This window comes from Trichechus manatus, unplaced genomic scaffold, assembly GCF_000243295.1.
Source record: "Trichechus manatus latirostris isolate Lorelei unplaced genomic scaffold, TriManLat1.0 scaffold00074, whole genome shotgun sequence".
In the NCBI taxonomy this organism is placed as follows: Eukaryota; Metazoa; Chordata; class Mammalia; order Sirenia; family Trichechidae; genus Trichechus; species Trichechus manatus.
In genome coordinates, this window is record NW_004444010.1 from 1,703,926 (window position 1) to 1,725,765 (window position 21,840).

Consider the following 21,840-nt stretch of genomic DNA (forward strand, 5'->3'; position numbering starts at 1 on the left):
GAAAACTACTGGAACTAATAGAAGATTTCAGCAAAGTTTCAGGATACAAGATAAACATACAAAAATCAGTTGGATTCCTTTACACTAACAAAGAGGACTTCGAAAAGGAAATCACCAAATCAGTACCATTTACAGTAGCCCCCAAGAAGATAAAATACTTAGGAATAAATCTAACCACAGATATAAAAGACCTATACAGTGAAAACTACAAGACACTACTGCAAGAAACCAAAAGAAACCTGCATAAGTGGATAAATATACCTTGCTCATGGATAGGAAAACTCAACATTGTGAAAATGTCTATTCTGCCAAAAGCGATCTAGAGATACAATGCAATCCCGATACAAATTCCACTGGCATTTTTTAATGAGATAGAGAAACAAATCAACTTATATGGAAAGGGAAGAAGCCCCAACTAAGTAAAGCATTACTCAAGAAGAAGAACAAAGTGGGAGGCTTCACACTACCTGATTTTAGAACTTCTTATACCACCACGGTAGTCAAAACAGCTGCTACTGGTACAACAGATACATAGACCAATGGAACAGAATTGAGAATCCAGACATAAATTCATCCACATATGAGCAGCTGATATTTGACAAGAGCCCAAAGTCCATTAATTGGGGAAAAGACAGTCTCTTTAACAAATGGTGCTGGCATAACTGGATATCCATCTGCAAAAAAGTGAAACAAGACCCATACCTCACACCATGCACAAAAACTAACTCAAAATGGATCAAAAACTTAAATATAAAATCAAAAATGATAAAGATCATGGAAGGAAAAAATAGGGACAATGCTTGGAACCCTAATATATGGCATAAACACAATATGAACCATCAGTAACAATGAACAAGCACAAGAAGAGAGACTAGATATATGGGAGCTCCTAAAAATCAAACACTTACGCTCATCAAAAGACTTCACCAAAAGAGTAAAAGGACAACCTACAGACTGGGAAAAAATTTTTAGCTTTGACAAATTCGATCAACATCTAATCTCTAAAATCTACAAGATACTGCAAAACCTCAACAACAAAAAGACAACCCAATTAAATAATGGGCAAATGATATGAACAGGCACTTCGCCAAAGAAGATATTCAGTCAGCTAACGGACACATGAAGAAATGCTCACGATCTTTAGCCATTAGAGAAATGCAGATCAAAACTACAAGGAGATATCATCGCACCACAACAAGGCTAGCATCAATCTAAAAACACAAAATAATAAATGCTGGAGAGGTTGTGGAGAGACTGGAACACTTATACACTGTTGGTGGGAATATAAAATGGTACAGCCACTTTGGAAATCGATTTGGTGCTTCCTTAAAAAAGCTAGAAATCCTAAAGAAATAAGAGCCATCACACGAATTGATATATGCACACCCACGTTCATTGCAGCACTGTTCACAATAGCAAAAAGATGGAAACGACCTGGGTGCCCATCAGCGGATGAATGGATAAACAAATTGTGGTATATCCACACAATGGAATACTATGCAATGATAAAGAACAATGGTGAAGCCGTGAAACATAACATGGAGGAATCTGGAGGGTGTTACGCTGAGTGAATTTAGTCAGTCACAGAAGGACAAATATTGTATAAGACCACTATTATAAGAACTCAAGAAAAGGTTTAAACACAGAAGAAAACATTCTTTGATGGTTACAAGGGTGGAGAGGGAGGGTGAGGGTTATTTACTAACTAGATAGTAGATAAGAATTAGGTGATGAGAAGGACAACACACACTACAGGGGAAGCCAGCACGACTGGACTAAACCAAAGCTAAGAAATTTCCTGAATACTATCAAACACTTTGAGGGACAGAGTAGCAGGGGTAGGGGTCTGGGGACCATGCTTTCAGGGGACATCTAGGTCAGTTGGCATAACAAAGCTTATTAAGAAAATGTTTTGCATCCTACTTTGGTGAGTGGCATCTGGGGTCTTAAAAGCTTGCAAGTGAGCATCTAAGATGCATTAATTGGCCCTCACCACCTGGAGTAAAGGAGAATGAAGAACACCAAAGACACAAGGAAAGTATTAACCCAAGAGACAGAAAGGGCCACATAAACCAGAGACTTCATTAGCCTGAGACCAGAAGAACTAGATGGTGCCCTGCTACCACCAATGACGGCCCTGACAGGGAACACATCAGAGAGTCCCTGATGGAGCAGGAGAAAGGTGGGGTGCAGAACTCAAATTCTAGTAAGAAGACCAGACTGAGACTGGAGGAACCCCAGAAAGTGTGGCCCCTGGATGCTCTGTCAGCCAAGAACTAAAACAACTTCTGAGGCCAACTCTTCAGACAGGGATTGGACTGGACTATGGAACATAAAGTTATACTCGTGAGGGGTGTGCCTCTTAGCTCAAGTAGGTACAAGAGACTAAATGGGCAGCTTCTGTCCAGAGGTGAGATGGGAAGGCAGAGAGGGTTAGGAGCTGGTTGAATGAACATGGGGAATCGGATGGAAAGGAGGAGTGTGCTGTCACAGTATGGGGAGAGCAATTAGGGTCACGTAACAATGCATGTATTAATTTTTGTACGGGAGACTAACTTGAAATGTAAACTTCATTTAAACTACAACAATAAATAAAGGAAAATGCGACTAGCATAAATTATAAATCACTTCTAGCGATGTCTGTTTTAATAATGTAATATGTGAAACATTTAAAACCATTTTGCTATTTTGCATGAAATAATAGGCATAAATGAGAATGCTACTTATTTCTTTGATGCACCACCTTCATCCCCCATCTCCTCGGAAGAGGGAGAGAAAAAAATCTTCTGATGTTTGGAACAACGATTACATGTTATTACTCTTTTGTTTTGGCATTTTTTGCCACTACCTGTAAAAGAATGCCTGGTGGAAAATTTCCAGCAATGATTAAGAAAGGGGGGTTGAGTGAGGTAACTTCAGGAATGTGAGTTATAATCTTGGCACCATCATTCAGTAGTTATACAACTTTTCTGATCCTGAGTTCTTTTCTTATGAAATGATTTCTATGGTGGTGACATATTTGTCAAAGCACTGAGCTGATTGTGTTGTATTTTGAAACCCCAGGTAGCAAGTCAGTGGCAGAACTTGGATTAGAACACAAAATTCCTGCCTCTCCATTTGGTACTTCTTTTTGTGACTCAGCTTAATCCTTTCAGGGAAGTATTCAGACCACATCTGCCTAGATATCCTGCCAGTTTCATTTAACACCAGTGTTAGGTGAATGAGCCTCCTGCCAGCTGTCCTCTTACTGAAAGCAATAAGGTTTATATTCTCAGTTTTTTGATTAAAAATTATCTTGCCTAAACAAAGAGCCTCTCACTTTTACTGTTCTAACACCTTCTGCAGACTGCCCTGCTTTCAAGGCATTTTTGTGTATTGCTTCTTAAAGGGACTTGTCTTAGGTAAGGATCACAACAGTTGTTCATGTATTTTTGCCCTGGGGCTTGTTCATTGGAAACAGGAGCCTTATTATGATTCGTTATTAAAAGGGAATATAAAGTTAGGTCCAGGTGGTGTCTGGTTTATGGATGTTCATGGTTTATTAATATATGAATTGCCCATTGCAAATGGTCACAACAGCTAGTGTATTCTGGAACTACCCAGACTTCACTACTTCTAAAAAAAACTTGGTTTTCCTTCTCCTCCTAGTTGTTTAACTGCGATAAGCTTAGAATTGCCTAGGCCAAGCCTATACCCCTGTCTCTTCCTTGTTCTAATGCAGGTCCTAGGTAGGCCCTTCCATAACTGGTCCTGGTAATAAGCAATGGGATAACGGCCCCAGGCTTAGAACCCGTCTCCCCGGAATTGTCTCCATCCCCACTCCACCTCACTAGTCCCTCAAAGATGTAGATCAGGTTTCACACCCTGTAGCTCATGCACCAACTTGTATAAAATACACAGGCTAGTTATAGTCAATACTATGAATGGGGCTACTCTGAAATCTTAATGCCTTTTTTAATCACAAGTTGTGGGCCTAAATTGCTATTATGATTCATGTCCCCTCTATGGACCAAGTTTATTTAGCTTTATACTCCTCATCAGTATCAAGCATGTGTCTGGTGCGCTCTAGTGTTTAAGTAAAATAGGAATAAGAATGATAAAAAGCAATTTTTTAGCTTATGCAACTGTCGTTATTGTTAATAATAATAATGTCATACAATCTCAAAAGGATTATGGACTTGTTTCAGGGATAAAGAGGTTGGTGAGAAGCCCAAGACTGAAATTCTATTCTGCAGTAGGCTAGTCAAAGGAGAAAGAAATCCCTAGCAAGCTTATGTTTTGCCAGCTTCACAGAGCAGCTGATGTAATAGAACAACTCTTTCCTTCCTATGCACCCCCTCCTGGCTTCCCATTCGTAAGTGAGTGGCATCTGTTTTGATCTTCCTATAATATTTTCTCTTTAATATAGCCTCTAAGTGAGCTATGCCCAAGAATAAAAAAAGAATTTTCATCATGACAAAATGTTAATGAGAACCTCTTTTGGTGGTATGTGTGATGTGTTACAGTGAGAATAAGAGAGAGGGAGAAAATATGAATATGAGAATGAATGAATATTGAATATGGGTGGAAGAAAGCTTTTGTATTTCTGATAGCCCAGAGGGAAACCAGGACATAATTTCCTGTAGAATCACTGTCAGAGAGAAGTATGACACTTTAGGTATGTTTTAGTTGTAGGGTTATTTTACGGGAAAGTGCATTCCAACTTCCAGAGCAGAATTAGAGATGATTTGATGTTTGGAACCCAGCCTATTGGAGAGTTGAATTCTGGCTAGGTAGATTTTTTTATTAGGCAGTATTGTAAAAGCTGTGTGAATTGCTGAAGCAACAAAAGGAATTGCTAACTTGATAACATTTTTCATACATATAAGACAAGGAAGGGGATAGGAATCTAGCCTTGCACCCTTACGCTAGGAATAACTTTCAGAGCAGAGTGTAAAAAAATGTGAAATAAAAAAGGCCCAGATTTCATTTCAGTTGAATGGAAAGTTCAAAGAATGTAGCCAGGTTTGCCATAGTAAGCCATTTTCTCCTCTCTGACTTGTTTGATAGAATTGGGGTAGTTTTTGTGGGAGGGAAAATCTGGTGCCCTAAAGTCAAAGGAAAATAAGAAGAGGAAGCTGTGATGAGATGGGAGAGGTGAAAATGGAAATCTTGTTTTTTAATAAAATTTTTCAAAAGAACAGGTAAGAGATAGAGGAAAACAGGAAGTCATTACAGGCACAGGGCATGCTGTACTGTAACCATTGCTGGAAAACAAATATCGTACAAACTCTTACTGTGCATCCATTTTAACTCCTTATCCTCTAGTGCCCAGGCCTCGATATTTTCTTCCTTTTTTATACTCATTATTATGGTCTCTCTGTCCCTCTTGAATCAACTTGATGGCAGTGGGTTTGGGAACAAACAGGACTTGCACAAAGTCACAAAAATATTCTACAAAAAAAAAAATTAATGACATCGAATGAGTCAATGACATGCCATGGGAAAACAAGCAAAGTACACCAAACTAAAATTCAGCTCTGGGTGTGAATACCACTTTCTCATTCACTGCTTTGGATTCCAGTGTTGCAAAAGTAATCTTAGTTAACCTGTTTTAGTAACAATATTAAAACAAAAGTACAGATAGAATGCAAACATTTTAAACATGTTTATTAAATCAGTTATTAGTTTCTTCCCCAGTTCAGGCCTCTGTGTTTTCTTCCCTTTTTTTATGTTCGTTCTTATGGCCTTTCTGTCCTTCTAAAATCAACTTGATGGCAAGGGGTTTGGTTTGGGGGTTTTCTGTTCCTCTTTTCATTGTTCTTTGTTCTCTCATCTTCTGTCTTTGCCTCATGTCTTTCCCTTTTCTGACACTTTTATTTAATTCCTTAATGTCTTAGTTAATTTATGTTTTGTAAGAAAGTACTCTAAGTTTAGGATAAGAAAAGGAACATTTTTCTAACAAGCTACTTGATGTAAATTTATAGGAATTTTTAGGTGAAAAGAATGTAGAAAAAATTGGAAATTTGGTCACATTAAATAGCCTAATATATATCTAAAATCTTCGGAGTGTACAAGACCTTGTTAAAAAAGCTTCCGGGAAACATTATTTTTTCATGAAGAGTCTACAACAGCATTTTAACTGTTGCAACTGGCTTTTAGGTAATCATTTAGATAGTTCTGGTAAGAATATGTAATCCCATGTTCTTTCTCTCATAGGTTCACCTTTTACAAGTCTACCTGCCAGAGAAGAAATGATGGCAGAATACTCTAACCTTTCCTTGGAGACTCATAACATAACACTGACTGGTAAATGTATCATGTTTTGAATAATACAATGCCGAAATAAGTTTTGTTTTGTTGTTAGTCAAGCTACTTTTTTTTGATTCGTAAAGTGCTATCTATCCCTGCTCGTGGTTTGGTGGGAGAAACATCAGTACCTTATATAGTTATAATGCAGTATGATGAGAATCTAAGTCCTCTGAGTGCAGGGAGGAGGAAGCTGTTCCGACTTGGTTGAGCTAAGAAAGGTTCTCAAGAAGAGAGGACACCTGAGAAGGGGAGGATTACTTTAGTTTGCAGAGTCTCTTATGTTTTCAACAATTTTTGGTTATGTATCCATTACGATTACTCTGCACTGAGAGGAGAAGTCATGCATTCCCTGGAAGACCCTGAGCCAGAGAAGAATTAATGACATCGAATGAGTCAATCACAGTGGAAAAACAAGCAAAGTACTACAAACTTCAACTCAGCTCTGAGTGAGAATGCCAGTTTCTTATTCACAGCTTTGGATTCCAGTGTTGCAAAAGTAATCTCAGTTAACCTGTTTTAGTAACAGTATTAAAACAAAAGTATAAATAGAATGTAAGCATTTTAAATATATTTATTAAATCAATAATTTGGTTTTTTTCCCCAATTATATGCCCAGCCTTTGTCCTCTAGTCTTTAAGGACTGTTTCTTTACTTCTATTTAATATGCGTAAAAGGTGTTTTCTCCCCCCAGTTGGTACCGGTGGAATGTTTGCACTGAGCTTTTTGGTAGAATATTTTTATGACTTTGTGCAAATCCTGTTTGTTCCCAAATGTCCCCATGTCAATATCTGGAGTTCATTCTTACTTTTAAAAGTGATTACATTTCTGTGTTGTTATTTGTTTTTTTTTTCTTTTCATGTTCTAGTTATTATCCTCTGTTACGGTGAAATGTTTCTCTAGGAGAAATTCATATGAAAACATAACTTTGCAAATTCTTTGACCAACATAGCAGTATTGGCAGCAGCTCACCCCTCTTTACCCAGTACAGCTGGAGGCTAGGAAACTAAGAGTCAGGTTCGCAGGGCGAGAGCAAAGAAAGAATGGATGTTTTCATCTATGCCGGGCTGGTTATAGACTTACTTAACCTGTCTGGGGATCCGTGGTGGTGCAGTGGTTAAAGCGCTTGGCTGCTAAGCAGAAGGCTGGCTATTCGAACCCACCAGCCACTCCGTGGGAGAAAGATGTGGCAGTCTGCCTCCTAAAGGATTTACAGCCTTGGAAACCCTATGGCGGCAGTTCTACTCTGTCTTATAGATCGCTATGAGTCTGAATCAACTCCACAGCAGTGGGTTTTGGGTTTAACCTGTCTGGAAGGCTTAAATCTGAACTACTCTTATTCTAATAGTGCTATTAAAACCAGTATTCTTACTGTAACAAAGGAATATTTCAACATTAATTTTGAAACGTTGGATCTCTGTGTTGAGAACTAAATGTTGAATTTTCACATGAATTGTTGCTCTGGTTGCATCCTTGCATCAAAACGTTTGATTTTAGGAATTGCCTTTAAGGAAATGTAGAATTCAAATTTGAAGATGTACTCATGATTATTAGGAATGATAGAGTTCCTTCTTACTGCTGTCGCTAGGGTTTTTAATCTACTTTCTGAATGGAATGCTTTCATATTGTCCTATCATTGTTTACATATTCCAGTATCATTGGATATTATTGTTCATGTTTGTCTGTAAATAACACTTACAGTATTGTTACTTATCCTTTCCTCTTTCATTCTGGGCATTTTAAAAGTTTATTTTCCTGTTAGGATAAAATGTTTCAAACACAATACATACTTTGCAAATTTCTCGACCAGTGTGACAGCATTAGCCCATCTCTTCATATACTTACGTGAAGATGCTTGAAATTGGGAAACAAAGGGTCATGTTATTGGGAGAATGAAAAACATGGCCTTTGGCTCATGAAAGCCTAGTTGTTTAGTAATTTTATATGTTTAAAATGTTGCTAATTATTTACTTCACAAACACATGGTAATTACTTTATACCATGTGCATATTTACATTTAATCACCCTAACAACCCCGTGAGGCAGGTACTAATGTTATTTGTAATTTGCAGATGCAAACGCGAGGAACAAATAGATTCAGTCACACAGGTGGTAGCTGGGTTTTTAACCCAGGCAGTTTGACGTCAGAGCATGCTATTAACCATTATGCATTCAGCCTTTCTTAATAACCAGTTATTCATACCTTTTAACAAACAGTGTTATTAAAACAATTACACCTCTTTTAAATAAGTTGACATTACTTTTGAAATGACGTATTCAAAAATTATGAAAACAAAGCTATTTTAATTGTCTTATTCCTAGACCAATTAGTCTTAGGAACTTCATTTGCCAGTGTTATGAATATATTTGTGAAAGTATAATTGAATTTACTATGAAGAAACGTTTTTCCTCTCTCTAACATCACTGAATTTTTCAAACTGATCTTTTGATAACAGGCTATTTTTATACCACTGTGCCAGATTTCCCAATGTCAGTGTTTGGAATTCATTGTTTGTGTTACTGCAATTAGAGTATTCCTGTATTGTTACTTTTACTTTTTCTTTCCCTCGACTTATTTTAGAGTGTGGTGTCTCAATCAATGTGTTATAGTTTAACCAGAGAGGTTAAGATCAAAACAACAGGCTGTAGTTTTCTTGACCAGCCTGATAACGTTGGCATCAGCTCTCTCCGTATTGACTCATTGGCACATTTTATTTACCATGTTGAGACACAAGCTGCTAGTCTGGCAAAGTGCTGCTCAGGCAAAGACGTTGAGTAAGCAGACGCTGGAGGTGCAGATACGCAGAAAAATACACAGTGTAAGACTTGGGATGATTACTCAAGGTAAGGAAAGGCAGCCATGTTGCCTAGACCTAGCCAGAGAAAGGTGTGGGTTAGGGCTACTCAGACTCCAGGGTAAAGTACATAATCAGTGAGGTTGAGAACAGGAAAAAAAGGGAGAGTCCTTTGCATTTGACTCCGCAGACACTTTGTTGCACAGAAGATTCTAGAGTGACTTGAATGAAGTGCAGATGTTTATAATGCTTCTCAGAAGCAGACTACCAGTTACTAAATAAATGTAAAGACTGTTGATGTACAGAGAAAAATGTGTGAGTCCAAAAATTCGCAGAGAATGAAAGAAAGAGAAGAGGGAAGAAAGACCCAACATAACAACACAAGTGGCAGTAGCTGCAAGCAACTGTTGTTCTATACCAGAGTTTCTCCATAGCGGCAACGCTGATATTTTGGACTAGATAATTCTTTATTGTGGGGGAAATATTCTGGCCATTGTAGGATGTTTAGTAGCATCTCTAGCCTCTACCCACTAAATGTGAGTAGCACTTCCTAAGTTGTGACAACCAAAAATACCTCCAGATGTTGCTAACTGTCCCTTGAGGAACAAAATTACCCCCTGTTGAGAACCACTACTTAACTCATTAAAAAGATAGCTGTGCAACTGCCCTCCATCCATGCATCATGCGAAGACAGATTATTTAATATTCACATGGCTCTAGCATTTAGTAGAGAATCCCACCAAAAAGTTAGATAGTGGTACTGAATAACACATACCAGTACTGCATCCAGATATAGGACAGGGAACCTGGTCCATTCTTCGCATCTCTTCCCTCCCTCCTGATAATATTCACATTCTCTCTGTCTTTGAGAAGTCAGTTAAAAGCCATGAATTCAATAAAGTACATATGGAGAAGCACTGTTTCATTTTCTCTCGTATGCATTTGATGTTTTTATTAACTTTTAAATATGTAAGTAAGTCTGAGTTCATTCTTTTTTTAATATGAAAATATTATTTCTAGCAATACAGTGGATTAGAGAATCTGTAAACCCTCCTGCCACATCTAGAAATTCCAGATAAAATATAGCAAACATTCTTTTAACTATATAGCTAAGTGTACAAAAAAGGAAAGACAATTTACAATAGCCAAAGCTGGTGAGCAGCAGTAAACCTATGAGTTGATGACATGTTAAGGTTCCTTGTTTTTGTAGCCAAGGCACATGGGTTTTAAGAGCCACAGAGATACAAGAATCAAGACCATGAGTCCTTGCAAGGAGGGGAGTTGGAGCTGATAACCTCCCAAAAGCTGACCCTTTGTAGGCTATAAACATAGTGGAAGATTTGACCTAGGGCTTAGAAAAAGGAAAAAAATCAGCTGACCAGCACAAGATGATAAGTTGGCTTCTTCATTTCAGCTCTGATCTGCATTAAAAGCAAAAGACTTCCCTAAGTATTCAGAGAAATGGACCTGCCCTCACACAGACTTAGATTTCAAATTTACATTACCTGTGTTAGACAGGAGCCTCCAAATTGAGAAATACCAAAAATGATCCGTAGCAGGTGATACTTTGCCAGGAAAACAAATGCAGAAGATCTGTGGAAGGGATACATCATCCACCCTGGCTCTGCAGTCCCTACTGAGGATGTGCTCACAGAATTGTAAAAAACACTGGACAACTCAGAGTCAGCTAAGGAGCAGCAGGATTAGCTATCCTGGAACTTCAGATACTAGAAATACAAGGTAGGAGCATAAAAGAAGAAATCAAACACATAAGGGAAAACAAACAAATATTTCACGATCAAAAAAGCCAAGCCGGTTTGAAAAATAACCAAATAGAACTTCTGGATATAAAAATTAAAATTTGAGAGATGAGGTCAAAGCTACCTTGACTACACACCTCTTCAATCTCTGCTCTCTCTCCTCTTTTCCACAGGTAATCCCTGTTCAGTAGTATGTGTTTCTTTCCCATTAAAAAAAACAAACAAACACGATGCCATCTAGTATATTCCGACTTACAGTGAGGCTATAGGACACAGTAGAACTGCCCCATAGAGTTTCCAAGTCTAGAAATCTTTATGGAAGCAGGCTACCACATCTTTCTCTTACAGAGCGGCTGATGGGTTCGAACCATCAACTTTTAGGTTAGCAGCCGAGTGCTCCTTTTCTTTTCCATGCTTTACATATATATGTATGTTTCCACAGAAACTATGTAGTATTTTTTTAATATTAATGATAGAAGAATATATATATTGTTCTGGAAATTGCTTTTCTTCATTGAACCTTAGTTGAATGAAAATGGTCACCACCTTAATCATACTGGGAATTCTCATGCACTATGCTGGTTTTGTACTGACAATTCATTGTTTTTCAAACTTTTTAAAGTGCTACCCAAAGTAAAAAATACATTTTACCTTGTAACTTGGTATACTACCTTACACATGTACACAAACTCACACTGAAACAAAATCTTCAGGCAATATGTATATTAAATATGTGTTGTATTCTGATAGTTTTTTGTCTCTTTTCTCCTAATCCATTAAAAAAAAAAATTGGGTTATAACTACTAAACTGATTTCATGATCTACTAATTTTATCTTACAATTTGGAAAATTATATTCCATTAATTTCTTGGTCTTTTCCAACATCATTAACACACTAATTTTAATTTTTAAAACATTATTTGATGTATGTATGTGTATATGTATTTATATACAGAGAGAGAGGTGTTGTTAGTTGCTGTCAACTCAGTTCCAACTCGCAGCGATCCCATGTACAACAGAATGAAACACTGCCCAGTCCTGCGCCATCCTCACAATCGTTGCTGTATTTGAGCCCGTTGTTGCAGCCGCTGTGTCATCCATCTCGCTGAGGGTCTTCCTCTTTTTCCTTGACCCTCTACTTTACCAAGCATGATGTCCTTCTCCAGGAACTGGTTCCTCCTGATAACATTTTCAAAGCACGTGAGACAAAGTCTCACCATCCTGTCTTCTAAGGAGTATTCTGGCTGTACACCTTCTCCTCACTTATCGACTATCTTGTTATCGGACATTTCACATTTATGACAATAGTAAAAAATCTACTACCCGACTATTTTGCACATTAATGACATGTCTGGCAGTATCAAACTCCGGGATGCCAGGTAAGAGTAATGCTGGCTTTGGTGGTTAAGCTTGTATGTCAGCTTGGCTGGGCAGTGAGTCTCAGTGGTTTGGTAGTTATGTAATGTAATTTGGCAGTTATTTCATATAACCACCTGGTCTTTGAAGTGAGGAGAGTGTGTACTTCTTCCAAGGTAGATTTGTTTGTTCTTCTGACAGTCTGTGGTATATTCAGTATTCTTCGCCACCACTGCAATTCAAAGGCATCAATTCTTCAGTCTTCCGTATTCATTGTACAGCTTTTGCATGCATATGAGGAGACTGAAAATACTATGGCTTGGGTCAGGTGCACTTTAGTCCTCAAAAGTGACATCTTTGCGTTTTAACACTTTAAAGAGGTTTTTTGCAGCAGATTTGCCCAAAGCACTATGTCGTTTAATTTCTTAACTGCTGCTTCCATGGGCGTCGATTTTGAATCCAAGTAAAATGAAATCCTTGACAACTTCACTCTATTCTCTGTTCATCATGGTTTTGTTTATTGGTCTAGATGTGAGGATTTTTGTTTTCTTTATGTTGAGGTGTAATCCATACTGAAGGCTGTGGTCTTTGATCTTCATCCGTAAGTGCTTTAAGTCCTCTTCGCTTTCAGCAAGCAAAGTTGTGTCATCTGCATATCACAGGTTATTTATGCATCTTGCTCCAATCCTGATGCCGCATTCTTCTTCATATTGTCCAGCTTCTCGGATTATTTGCTCAGCATACAGATTGAATAAGTATGGTGAAAGGATACAACCCCGATGCACACCATATATATGTGTGTGGTATGTGTATATAGTATGTGAATATACATATGCACATGTATATGTATCTGTATGTATATTTTTTTTCCTAGACTTTTACTGTGCCATGTACTAGATTTTTGTTTAATCAAATTCCATAAAAAGTGCTGTTTGGATTTTGACTGTTCTTTCATTGAATTTATAGATTAATTTGGGGATCAACATTTCTGCAATATTGTATTTAGATCTGCAATTTAGATCTCATTTGACTTAGGGTATCTATTACAGTTAATCTTAATTATAGTTATTTATGTTTGAAGAACATGAACAATTTTTAATTCACCTCTGTATCCCATATAGTGTATAAAAGTACTGAACAAGTTTGTTTTGGCTAATAAATCAATCAACTAGATAAGACAAAATCTTCTTATACAGTTCCCATCTCCTTTGGGCAGAGTTTTAGTAAGCCTAAATCTTCAGTTTAAGGCAAGGTGCCTTCTCTGTCTAAAAAAAAAAAAGGGAGGATGGGCATATAGATTCAGTATTTTAAAGACTATATTCCAGGAGCCACTTTTATTATCCAAATCAATTCAAAAAAGTTTATTGAGAGCTTCATATACAGTGGTGAACATGACTGACTTATCCTTCTCCTTCCTACTCCATGTCATAGAGTTTGTATTCCAGAGGGGACAGGCAGTGAATAAGTAAAAAAATTAATTAAAAAGATAATGTCAGATAGTGCTAAGTGCTGGGAAGAAAATAAGTCAAGGTGGTGTGATAGGGAGTGACTATTGGGTGAGCAACATTAGAAAGGCCACCTGACCATATCTGAGGGTTCATGCTGAGGTGACTCAGGTGGGGGCTGGCCATCTTGATATCAGCTGAGATGGGGAGGTATAATTCAATCAGTCATACTTATGCAATGAGACTCCAATAAAGGCTGTGGACACAGAAGCTTCATGGGCTTCTGGTTGGGAAAATACACTGATGCATGTAAGAGGGTAGCACATGTCCCTTTTTGGGACATAGAAGCTCTGTGTTAGGAACTCTCGCAGACCTTGCCTTATGCTCCTTTTCGTTTGTATCCTTTTAGATATAATAAAACTGTAATACAGTAAAACTGTAAGTATGGTCATGTGCCGCATAATGTCCAGGCAATGTCCGACCACATAGACATCCGTGGTCCCATGAATTCAGAAATCCCAATCAGAGAACTGGATGTAGCAGATGTAACCAGACCTAGCGAATGCAGCAGCTTCCTGCACACAACATGTATACAGGCAGTCCCCAGATTATGACAGAATTCCATCCCTAAGTCTGTCTTTAAGTCGAAATTGTATGTAAGTTGGACATTTGTAACCCCATGGACTGCCTGTGTATAATATGGTGTCCACACAATGTCCAAATAACATAATGTCCCATTTCATAGAACATATCATGGTCGTTAAGTGATGCATGACGCTATAGCCCTTTCTAAGAATTCTGTGAGTTGTTCTGATGAATTATTGAACTCAAGATATTAGTGAGAGCCAGCAAGTTAGAAATGAGGAAGACTGGGGACCCCTGGGCTTATGGTTGGTATGCTGAGAGAGTAGAGGGAACCACGAATTTGCAGCCAGCAGGTCAGAGGTGTCATGGGGACTCTCAGGCTTATGACTAACGTCCGAGGTCTTGGGCAGACTTGGCAGTCCAGAGGACTGTGCCCTTTAACTTGTGAGATCTGACCTAGCTTTGGGTGGTTGGGATTGGAAAAAGTGTTGCATGTACAGCTGGTGCCAGAATAGAGGGGAACAGAATTAATAAATTGACTTAGATTGATTTACTTACAGTCAGGTGTCAGAGAAGTAAGATTTTGGTTTCTTTTTCCATGCACCTGGGTACCTGCATCTTTAGCACCTAAGAAATTGATCCTGAGAGACATAAACCACTGGTGTGCATCTAAATCTCAAGCATTGACGTCGAGGTTAAGTACCTGCAGCTTGGAGAAGTTCATTACTAAAGTAGGGGGTCATGCTTTCAGTTACATTATGTACTTATGAGCCCTCATCTTGATTTGATGAGTCCTAAGGCCCCTCTGCTTGACTCTTCTTTGATGAAATCCAAGTATTTTTAAATCCTCGTTCTATGGGATATACCTTAAGGATGGTAGGAAGAGAAGATGAGGGAGGGAAGAAGCCAAACTCAAGTGCTTTCCACACCCCCTCCAGTCTTCACCCAGAGCAGCAACAGATTTTTCAGTTTTATGTAGTAGATGTGTTTTATGTAAGATTTTCCATGGTTAATTTCTAAAATAGTTCTGCTATTAAAACAATTTTGAAGCCATTGGAATAATCCATATCAGAATTTAAATGGTTCCTCGTACTGGAAAATCTAATGATAATGACATTTTCATTTGCTGTTCCTTTTTTTCCATTGTATCAAAGTGAATGTGTGCAAAATGGTTCAAAATAAATAGAAATCTCCCATCAAGATATGGAAGGCTGAAGTTAGATTTAAGAAGAGGAGGCAGGTTATGATGACATAAGATGTTCTTGATCTATAAATGCAAAAAAGACAGGGAAATCTAGAAGGTTGATTTAGACCACAAGAGCCAATAGGAGAATTGGCTGTGGAGTGGAGTATACAGGACCAGGGATTTGCTATTCTGAGGCCTGGTTAGCTGCTCATTACTGGACCTAATGAGTTGTGTAACCACAAGCATTGCCAGTAAGACAGACTGAGTAGACATTATGATGACCATCTCATGGTGTTGTTCTGGGCACCAAATATTACCAAATGTTCCAGATCTTTTAAGTCACCAAATGCCATAAATGCCATAGAATTTTGATCATTAAGTAAAAGGAAGGCATAGTTTAAGTGTCCAGCATAAATCTTGGCAGTTCTATGGTCAGGTTCATGATCTCAAGCATAGACAGAGTCTATAGTTAATTAAGCAAGAAATAAAATATTGGGTGGATTTCGGCTATTTTGAAGAATTGATGGAAAGGCTGGAAACCAAGTTCTGGAAATACCAAGAACCTAAGGAGGCCAGACAGCAAGGAACACTGAAATAGTCCAGTTAAAGACATTGCTGCTGGTACTGGACATAATGGAGGGGAAGTGTTTTCAGATGCTGCTTATCCAAAAATGTAGTAAGCGTTCACTACTACAGTGTTGAATTAACTTTGTGTTGACTACTTGGAAATAGTTAACACAATAGCTAACACAAAGTTAAGTATTTAATTACTAGAGCAACATAACCATTTGCTGTAGTTTCTCTTTAACAGATGTAAACAGTAGTTGAAATGTTCTATTCTTTATGCTGTGGAATGAGGTTTAATTGTTGGGTTATTACTGACTGCTGTTCCTTTAGATTAAATATCTCATGTTGCAAAAAGAGAAGAAATATGCCTTTCTGAAATTCAAATAGTACCATGTACCATTTTTTATTTTTCTTTGAAATGATCTTAATTTAGAGAGGAGAGAAATAATCATTAAATGCCTCAATGCCAAGTACTAATTAAAGGAAAACAGTGACCACTAGGAACTTGGTTTAATAAAATTCAGCCAGTATATTTTCTGAGATAATTTTAGCACATTTTCCAGAATGTTGCTAAATCGTTGATGATTTATGTGTGGTAAACCTGACTTCATTTGTGTAGAAGCTATCTGCATTTCCTAGTATTTTCCTTTCTTTTGAAGATGCTTGTGCAAAATGCCAAAAACTTGAGAAAAGGGTGAAAATGACAAGAATCAAGAAGCAGTGTCCTTGTGTTATTTTACAAATTTTGGAAGTGAGGTTTAAGATATTTATTTTCTTATTCAAAGGAGTTATTTTATAAAGCTGTTTCACTCCTTTGCGAAAAGAAGCACAGCATTAATGGAGCAAACAGCCTGTTAAAAATTGGACTGGTGGCTTCATTTTTATGTTGGGGTGCTGGCCTTGTCTTAGTATGACCTTCTGATTGTTTCTGTAAGGTTTCTGGATGTTCCATTTATATTTTATGATGTAACATTAAATCTCTAAGGAGCCCTGGTGGTGTGGTGGTTAAGCGCTCGGCTGCTAACCAAAAGGTGGGCAGTTCAAACCCACCAGCCTCTCTGTGGGAGAAAGATGTGGCTGGCAGGCTGCTTCCATAAAGGTTACAGCCTTAGAAACTCTACAGGGCAGTTCTGCTGTGCCCTCTGGGGTCGCTGTGAGTCGGAATTGACTTGACAGCAACGGGTTTGGTTTGGTTTGCATTTAACACAAGATCTCACTGACCTCAGCAGTGCAATGAAGGAAAGGCCAGGCTCATGAGGTTCCATATTTCCTACCCCTGCTTCAGTCAGAGCTGCCTCATCTCACCATTAACTGTATTTTATATATTGTAGTGCACTTAATTCTTTCTAAACAAGAGTTTCTGTTTTTAGAACACATTTAGAAGCACTAGCCTATGCAAGAAATTTTACGACCTTTTTCCATGTTTTTCTTTTTTATAAAAGAACATAGTAGACTCTTATTCCAAAAGATATGGTTCCTAAATGGACCTACTAAAGTTTAAACATTGTCATTTCACAGCAAGTTGTTTAATGCTCCATATCATTTTTTAAGTCTAATTATGAAAATAAGAGAATATTTGGACACATACAAATTACTGTATGATTTTAAGTAGTCTTTTTTAAATGTAGTCAGGAATTGAACAAATGGTTACATTCTTACAGTGTGGATGTCACGGATGTTTTTGCAATACCCTAGAATAGGAAAAATGCATTGCAGTTGTGCAATATTAGGAAAATTGAAATATCTGCTGGGTTTACATTAGTTTGCTGATTAACCACAAAATATTTTCATGTCAGAGGTAGAACTTTTAAAATATTTTTGATGGTGTGATTTCCCTGACTGGAAGGAAAGCAAGCTACAGAAGCACCTGCAGAGTATTGCATGAAATAGTGAAATGACAGTTAGAGCTTGAGGATGTCCTGCCACAGAGGCTACGTTGCAGTTTTAGTTATGTAAAAAAAGTGTTTTGTTGTAAATATGAATGTTTAAAATCAGCCAATCATGCCATTCGTCTACCATCACTTTGCCATATTGCCACATATAAATTTGTATCATCTTCTATTAATTTTTTTTTATTTAAAGACTTGGTTTAGTAGTTTGAAAGTGATGAAGAAGTTGATCCATTGTCATGAGAATGTCTTATCTTTGAGAGTTGCTGTGTACTGTTGGTTATGAGAGTCTGGACTCAGCCACACCTGAATTTGAGATTCAGTGCTCTCATTTTCTTCATATGTAATCTTGGGCAAGATAGTCAACCTCATTGCCACAGCTTCCTCATCAATAAAGTAGGGATGACAACGATAGGACTTACCATATAGGACTATGAAGATTAAATGAAATAATCAACATGTAACTCTAGTATGATACATGATAGCTTTTATTATATACCACAATAAAATGAATGCTGAGAGGGAATGAATGAGTATTTATTGAGCAATTTCTATGTTATATTTCTAGTACTTTTTTTATGATAGCTCATTTAATCCTTTCTACAGTCTCATAAAATGTGTAATGTCCCATTTTACACATGAGGAAACTGAGGTGTCCAGTATAAAGATGCTTTGTTTTGCAGATGAAAAGTGCCTAATCAAGGTAGTTAAATGATCTGAGTTTTGCTTTAGAAGCACAACTATGCTGTCATTATATAAAGTAGATAGAGGAAGGGAAATTGTAGCTAAGAGAAATTAGGAGGTTATTTGCCTAGTTTTGGTGAAAGATAGTGAAGGCCTTTTCAGTCACCTCATACACATGTGAAAGCTGGACATTGCAAAAAGAAGACAGAAAAAGAATTGATACATTCGAACTGTGGTAGTGATGAAGAATACTGAATATACATACTGTGTATTGCCAGAAGAACAAATACATCAGTCTTAGAAGAAACACAACCAGAATGCTCCTTAGAAGGGAGGATGGCGAGACTTCGGCTCACTTACTTTGGACACATCATCAGGAAAAACCAATTGCTAGAAAGTATATCAGGTCTGGTAAAGTAGAGGGTCAGCAAAAACAAGGGAAATCCTCAATGAAATAGATTGACACAATAGCCATAACAGTGGAATCAAACATACCAATGATCATGAAGATGGCGCAAAACTGGGCAGTGTTTTATTCTGTTTTATAAAAGGTCACCATGAGTCAGAGCTGATTTTATGGCAACTAATAACAACAACATAATAAAGTGAGTTGAAGGACACTGGACAAATTTGACTGATATTTCAGAGGTAGAAAAACTGAACTCTACTGAAGGGATTTGGTATTATAGGTGAGGGGAAAAGAAGGCCAATGGAATCTCCATTGGCTATATTGAGTTTGGTGTAGATGACCAGGTTTAGATGCTCAGTAGGCACCTGGACATATGGGCCTGGAGATCAGAAGAGAAGTGTTGAATAGAACAAGAGTTCTGATTTGCAATGAACAAGTCATTGGTCTTGCAAAATTCTATGATGGAATCTCCAGCATCATTTCTGTCACCAAGGCTGTATTTTCCAGCTACTGATTCTTCTTTGTTTTCCAGTTTTCACATTCCAGTTACCAGTAATTATCAATGTATCTTGATTGCATGTTTGATTAATTTCAGACTGCAGAAGTTGGTAAAAACCTTCAATTTCTTCATCTTTGTCATTAGTGGTTGGTGCATAAATTTTAATAATAGTCATATTAACTGGTATTCCTTGTAGGCATATGGATATTTTCCTGTCACTGACAGTGTTGTACTTCAGGATCGATCTTGAAATGTTCTTTTGATTATCAATGCTATGCCACTCCTCTTCAGTTTGTCATTCCTGACATAGTAGACCATATGATTGCTCAAACCTAAATGGACACTACCAGTCCATTTCAGCTCACTAATGTTTAGGATATCAATCTTCAAGTGTTCCATTTCAGTTTTCCTAGATTCACACTCTGTACATTCCACATTTCAATTACTAGTGAACATTTACTAGTGAATATTTGTAGCTGTTGTTTTGTTTTTTCTCATTTTGAGTTGTGCCACATCAACAAATGAAGGTTCCAAAAGCTTTACTCCATCTACGTCGTTAAGGTTGACTCTACTTTGAGGAGGCGGCTCTTTTTTATTAACAACATTAACAATGACTACATACGTGGACCTCGCCAGATGGAAAACACAGGAATAAAATTGACTACATCTGTGGAAAGAGACGAAGGAGAAGCTCAATATCATCAGTCAGAAAAAGGCCAGGAGCTGACTGCAGAACAGACCATGAACTGCTCATATGCAAGTTCAAATTGAAGCTGAAGAAAATTAAAACAAGTCCACAAGAGCCAAAGTATGACTTTGAGTATATCCCACCTGAGTTTAAAGACCATCTCAATAATAGATTTGACGCACTAAAAACATTAATGACCGAAGACCAGAAGAGTTGTGGGGTAATATCAAGGATATCAGATGTGAAGAAAGCAAAAGATCATTAAAAGGAATGAAAGAAAAGACCAAAATGAATTTCAGAAGAGACCTTGAAACTTGCTCTCAAATGTAGAACAGCTAATATGAATGGAAGGAAATGATGAAGTAAAAGAGCTGAACAGAAGATTTCAAAGGGCAGCTCAAGAAGACAAATATTATAATGAAATGTACAAAGACCTAGATTTGGACAACTAAAAGGGAAGAACATGCTTAGCATTTTTCAAGCTGAAAGATTGCAGAAAAAATGCAAGCCTTAAGTTGCAGTATTGAAGGATTCTATGGACAAAAAATTGAACAATGCAAGAAACATCAAAAGAAGATGGAAGGAATACACAGAGTCACTGTACCAAAAAGAATTGGTTGGCATTCAGCCATTTCAGGAGGTAGCATTTGATCAAGAGCCAGTGGTACTGAAGGAAGAAGTCCAAGTTGCACTGAAGGCATTAGCAAAAAACAAAGCTCCAGGAATTCAGGGAATACCAACAGATGTTTCAACAAACAGATGCAATAGAAGTGCCCAGTTGTCTATGCCAAGAAATATGGAAGACAGCTGCTTGGACAACCAACTGGAAGAAGTGCATACTTGTGCCCATTTCAAAGAAAGGTAAGCCAACGGAATGTGGAAAGTATTGAAAAATACCACTAATATCACATACAAGCAAAGTTTTGCTGAAGATCATTCAAAAATGGTTGCAGCAATATATTGACAGAGAACTTCCAGAAATTCAAGGTGGATTCAGAAGAGGACGTGGAACGAGGAATGTCATTGCTGATGTCAGATGGATCTTGGCTGAAAGCAGAGAATACCAGAAAGATATTTACCTGTGTTTTATTGACTATACAAAGCCATTCAGTTGTGTGGATCATAACAAATTATTGCAAAGAATGGGAATTCCAGAATACTTAATGGTGCTCATGAGGAACCTGTATATAGACCAAGAGGCAGTTGTTCTAACAGAACAAGGGAATACTGTATGGTTTAAAATTGGAAAAGGTGTGTGTCAGGGTTGTATCCTTCCATCATATTTATTCAATCTGTATGCTGAGCAAATAATCTGAGAAGGTGGACTGTATGAAGAATGCGGCATCAGGATTGCAGGAAGACTAGTTAACAACTTAATGATATGCAAATGACACAACCTTGCTCGCTGAAATTGAAGAGGACTTGAAGTACTTACTGATAAAAATCAAAAACTTCAGTATGTATTACACTTCAACATAAAGAAAACAAAAATTCTCAAAACTGCACCAATAAACAACTTCATGATAAATGGAGAAAAGACTGACGTTTTCAAGGATTTCATTTTACTTGGATCCATATTCAGTACTCATGGAAGCAGCAGTCAAGAAATCAAATGCAATGTTGCGTTGGGCAAATCTACTGCAAAAATGTCAAAAAGCAAAGATATCACTTTGATGACTAAGGTGCACC

The 21,840-nt window shown here is 37.6% G+C and overlaps 1 protein-coding gene across 2 annotated transcripts in view; it reads left to right on the top strand.

Annotated features, from left to right (window-relative positions):
• The window catches only part of EMB (embigin), an 88,295-nt gene that overhangs the window by 12,274 nt on the left and 54,181 nt on the right, over positions 1 to 21,840 (top strand). Inside the window, exon 2 of one of the 2 annotated variants that reach the window (XM_023734964.1) lies at positions 6,199 to 6,288. In XM_023734964.1, coding sequence (XP_023590732.1) covers positions 6,199 to 6,288 — 90 coding nt within the window. Of the gene's footprint in view, positions 1 to 6,198; positions 6,289 to 6,357; positions 6,738 to 21,840 lie in introns of those variants that run through there. The other variant, XM_023734965.1, reaches the window with a different exon arrangement.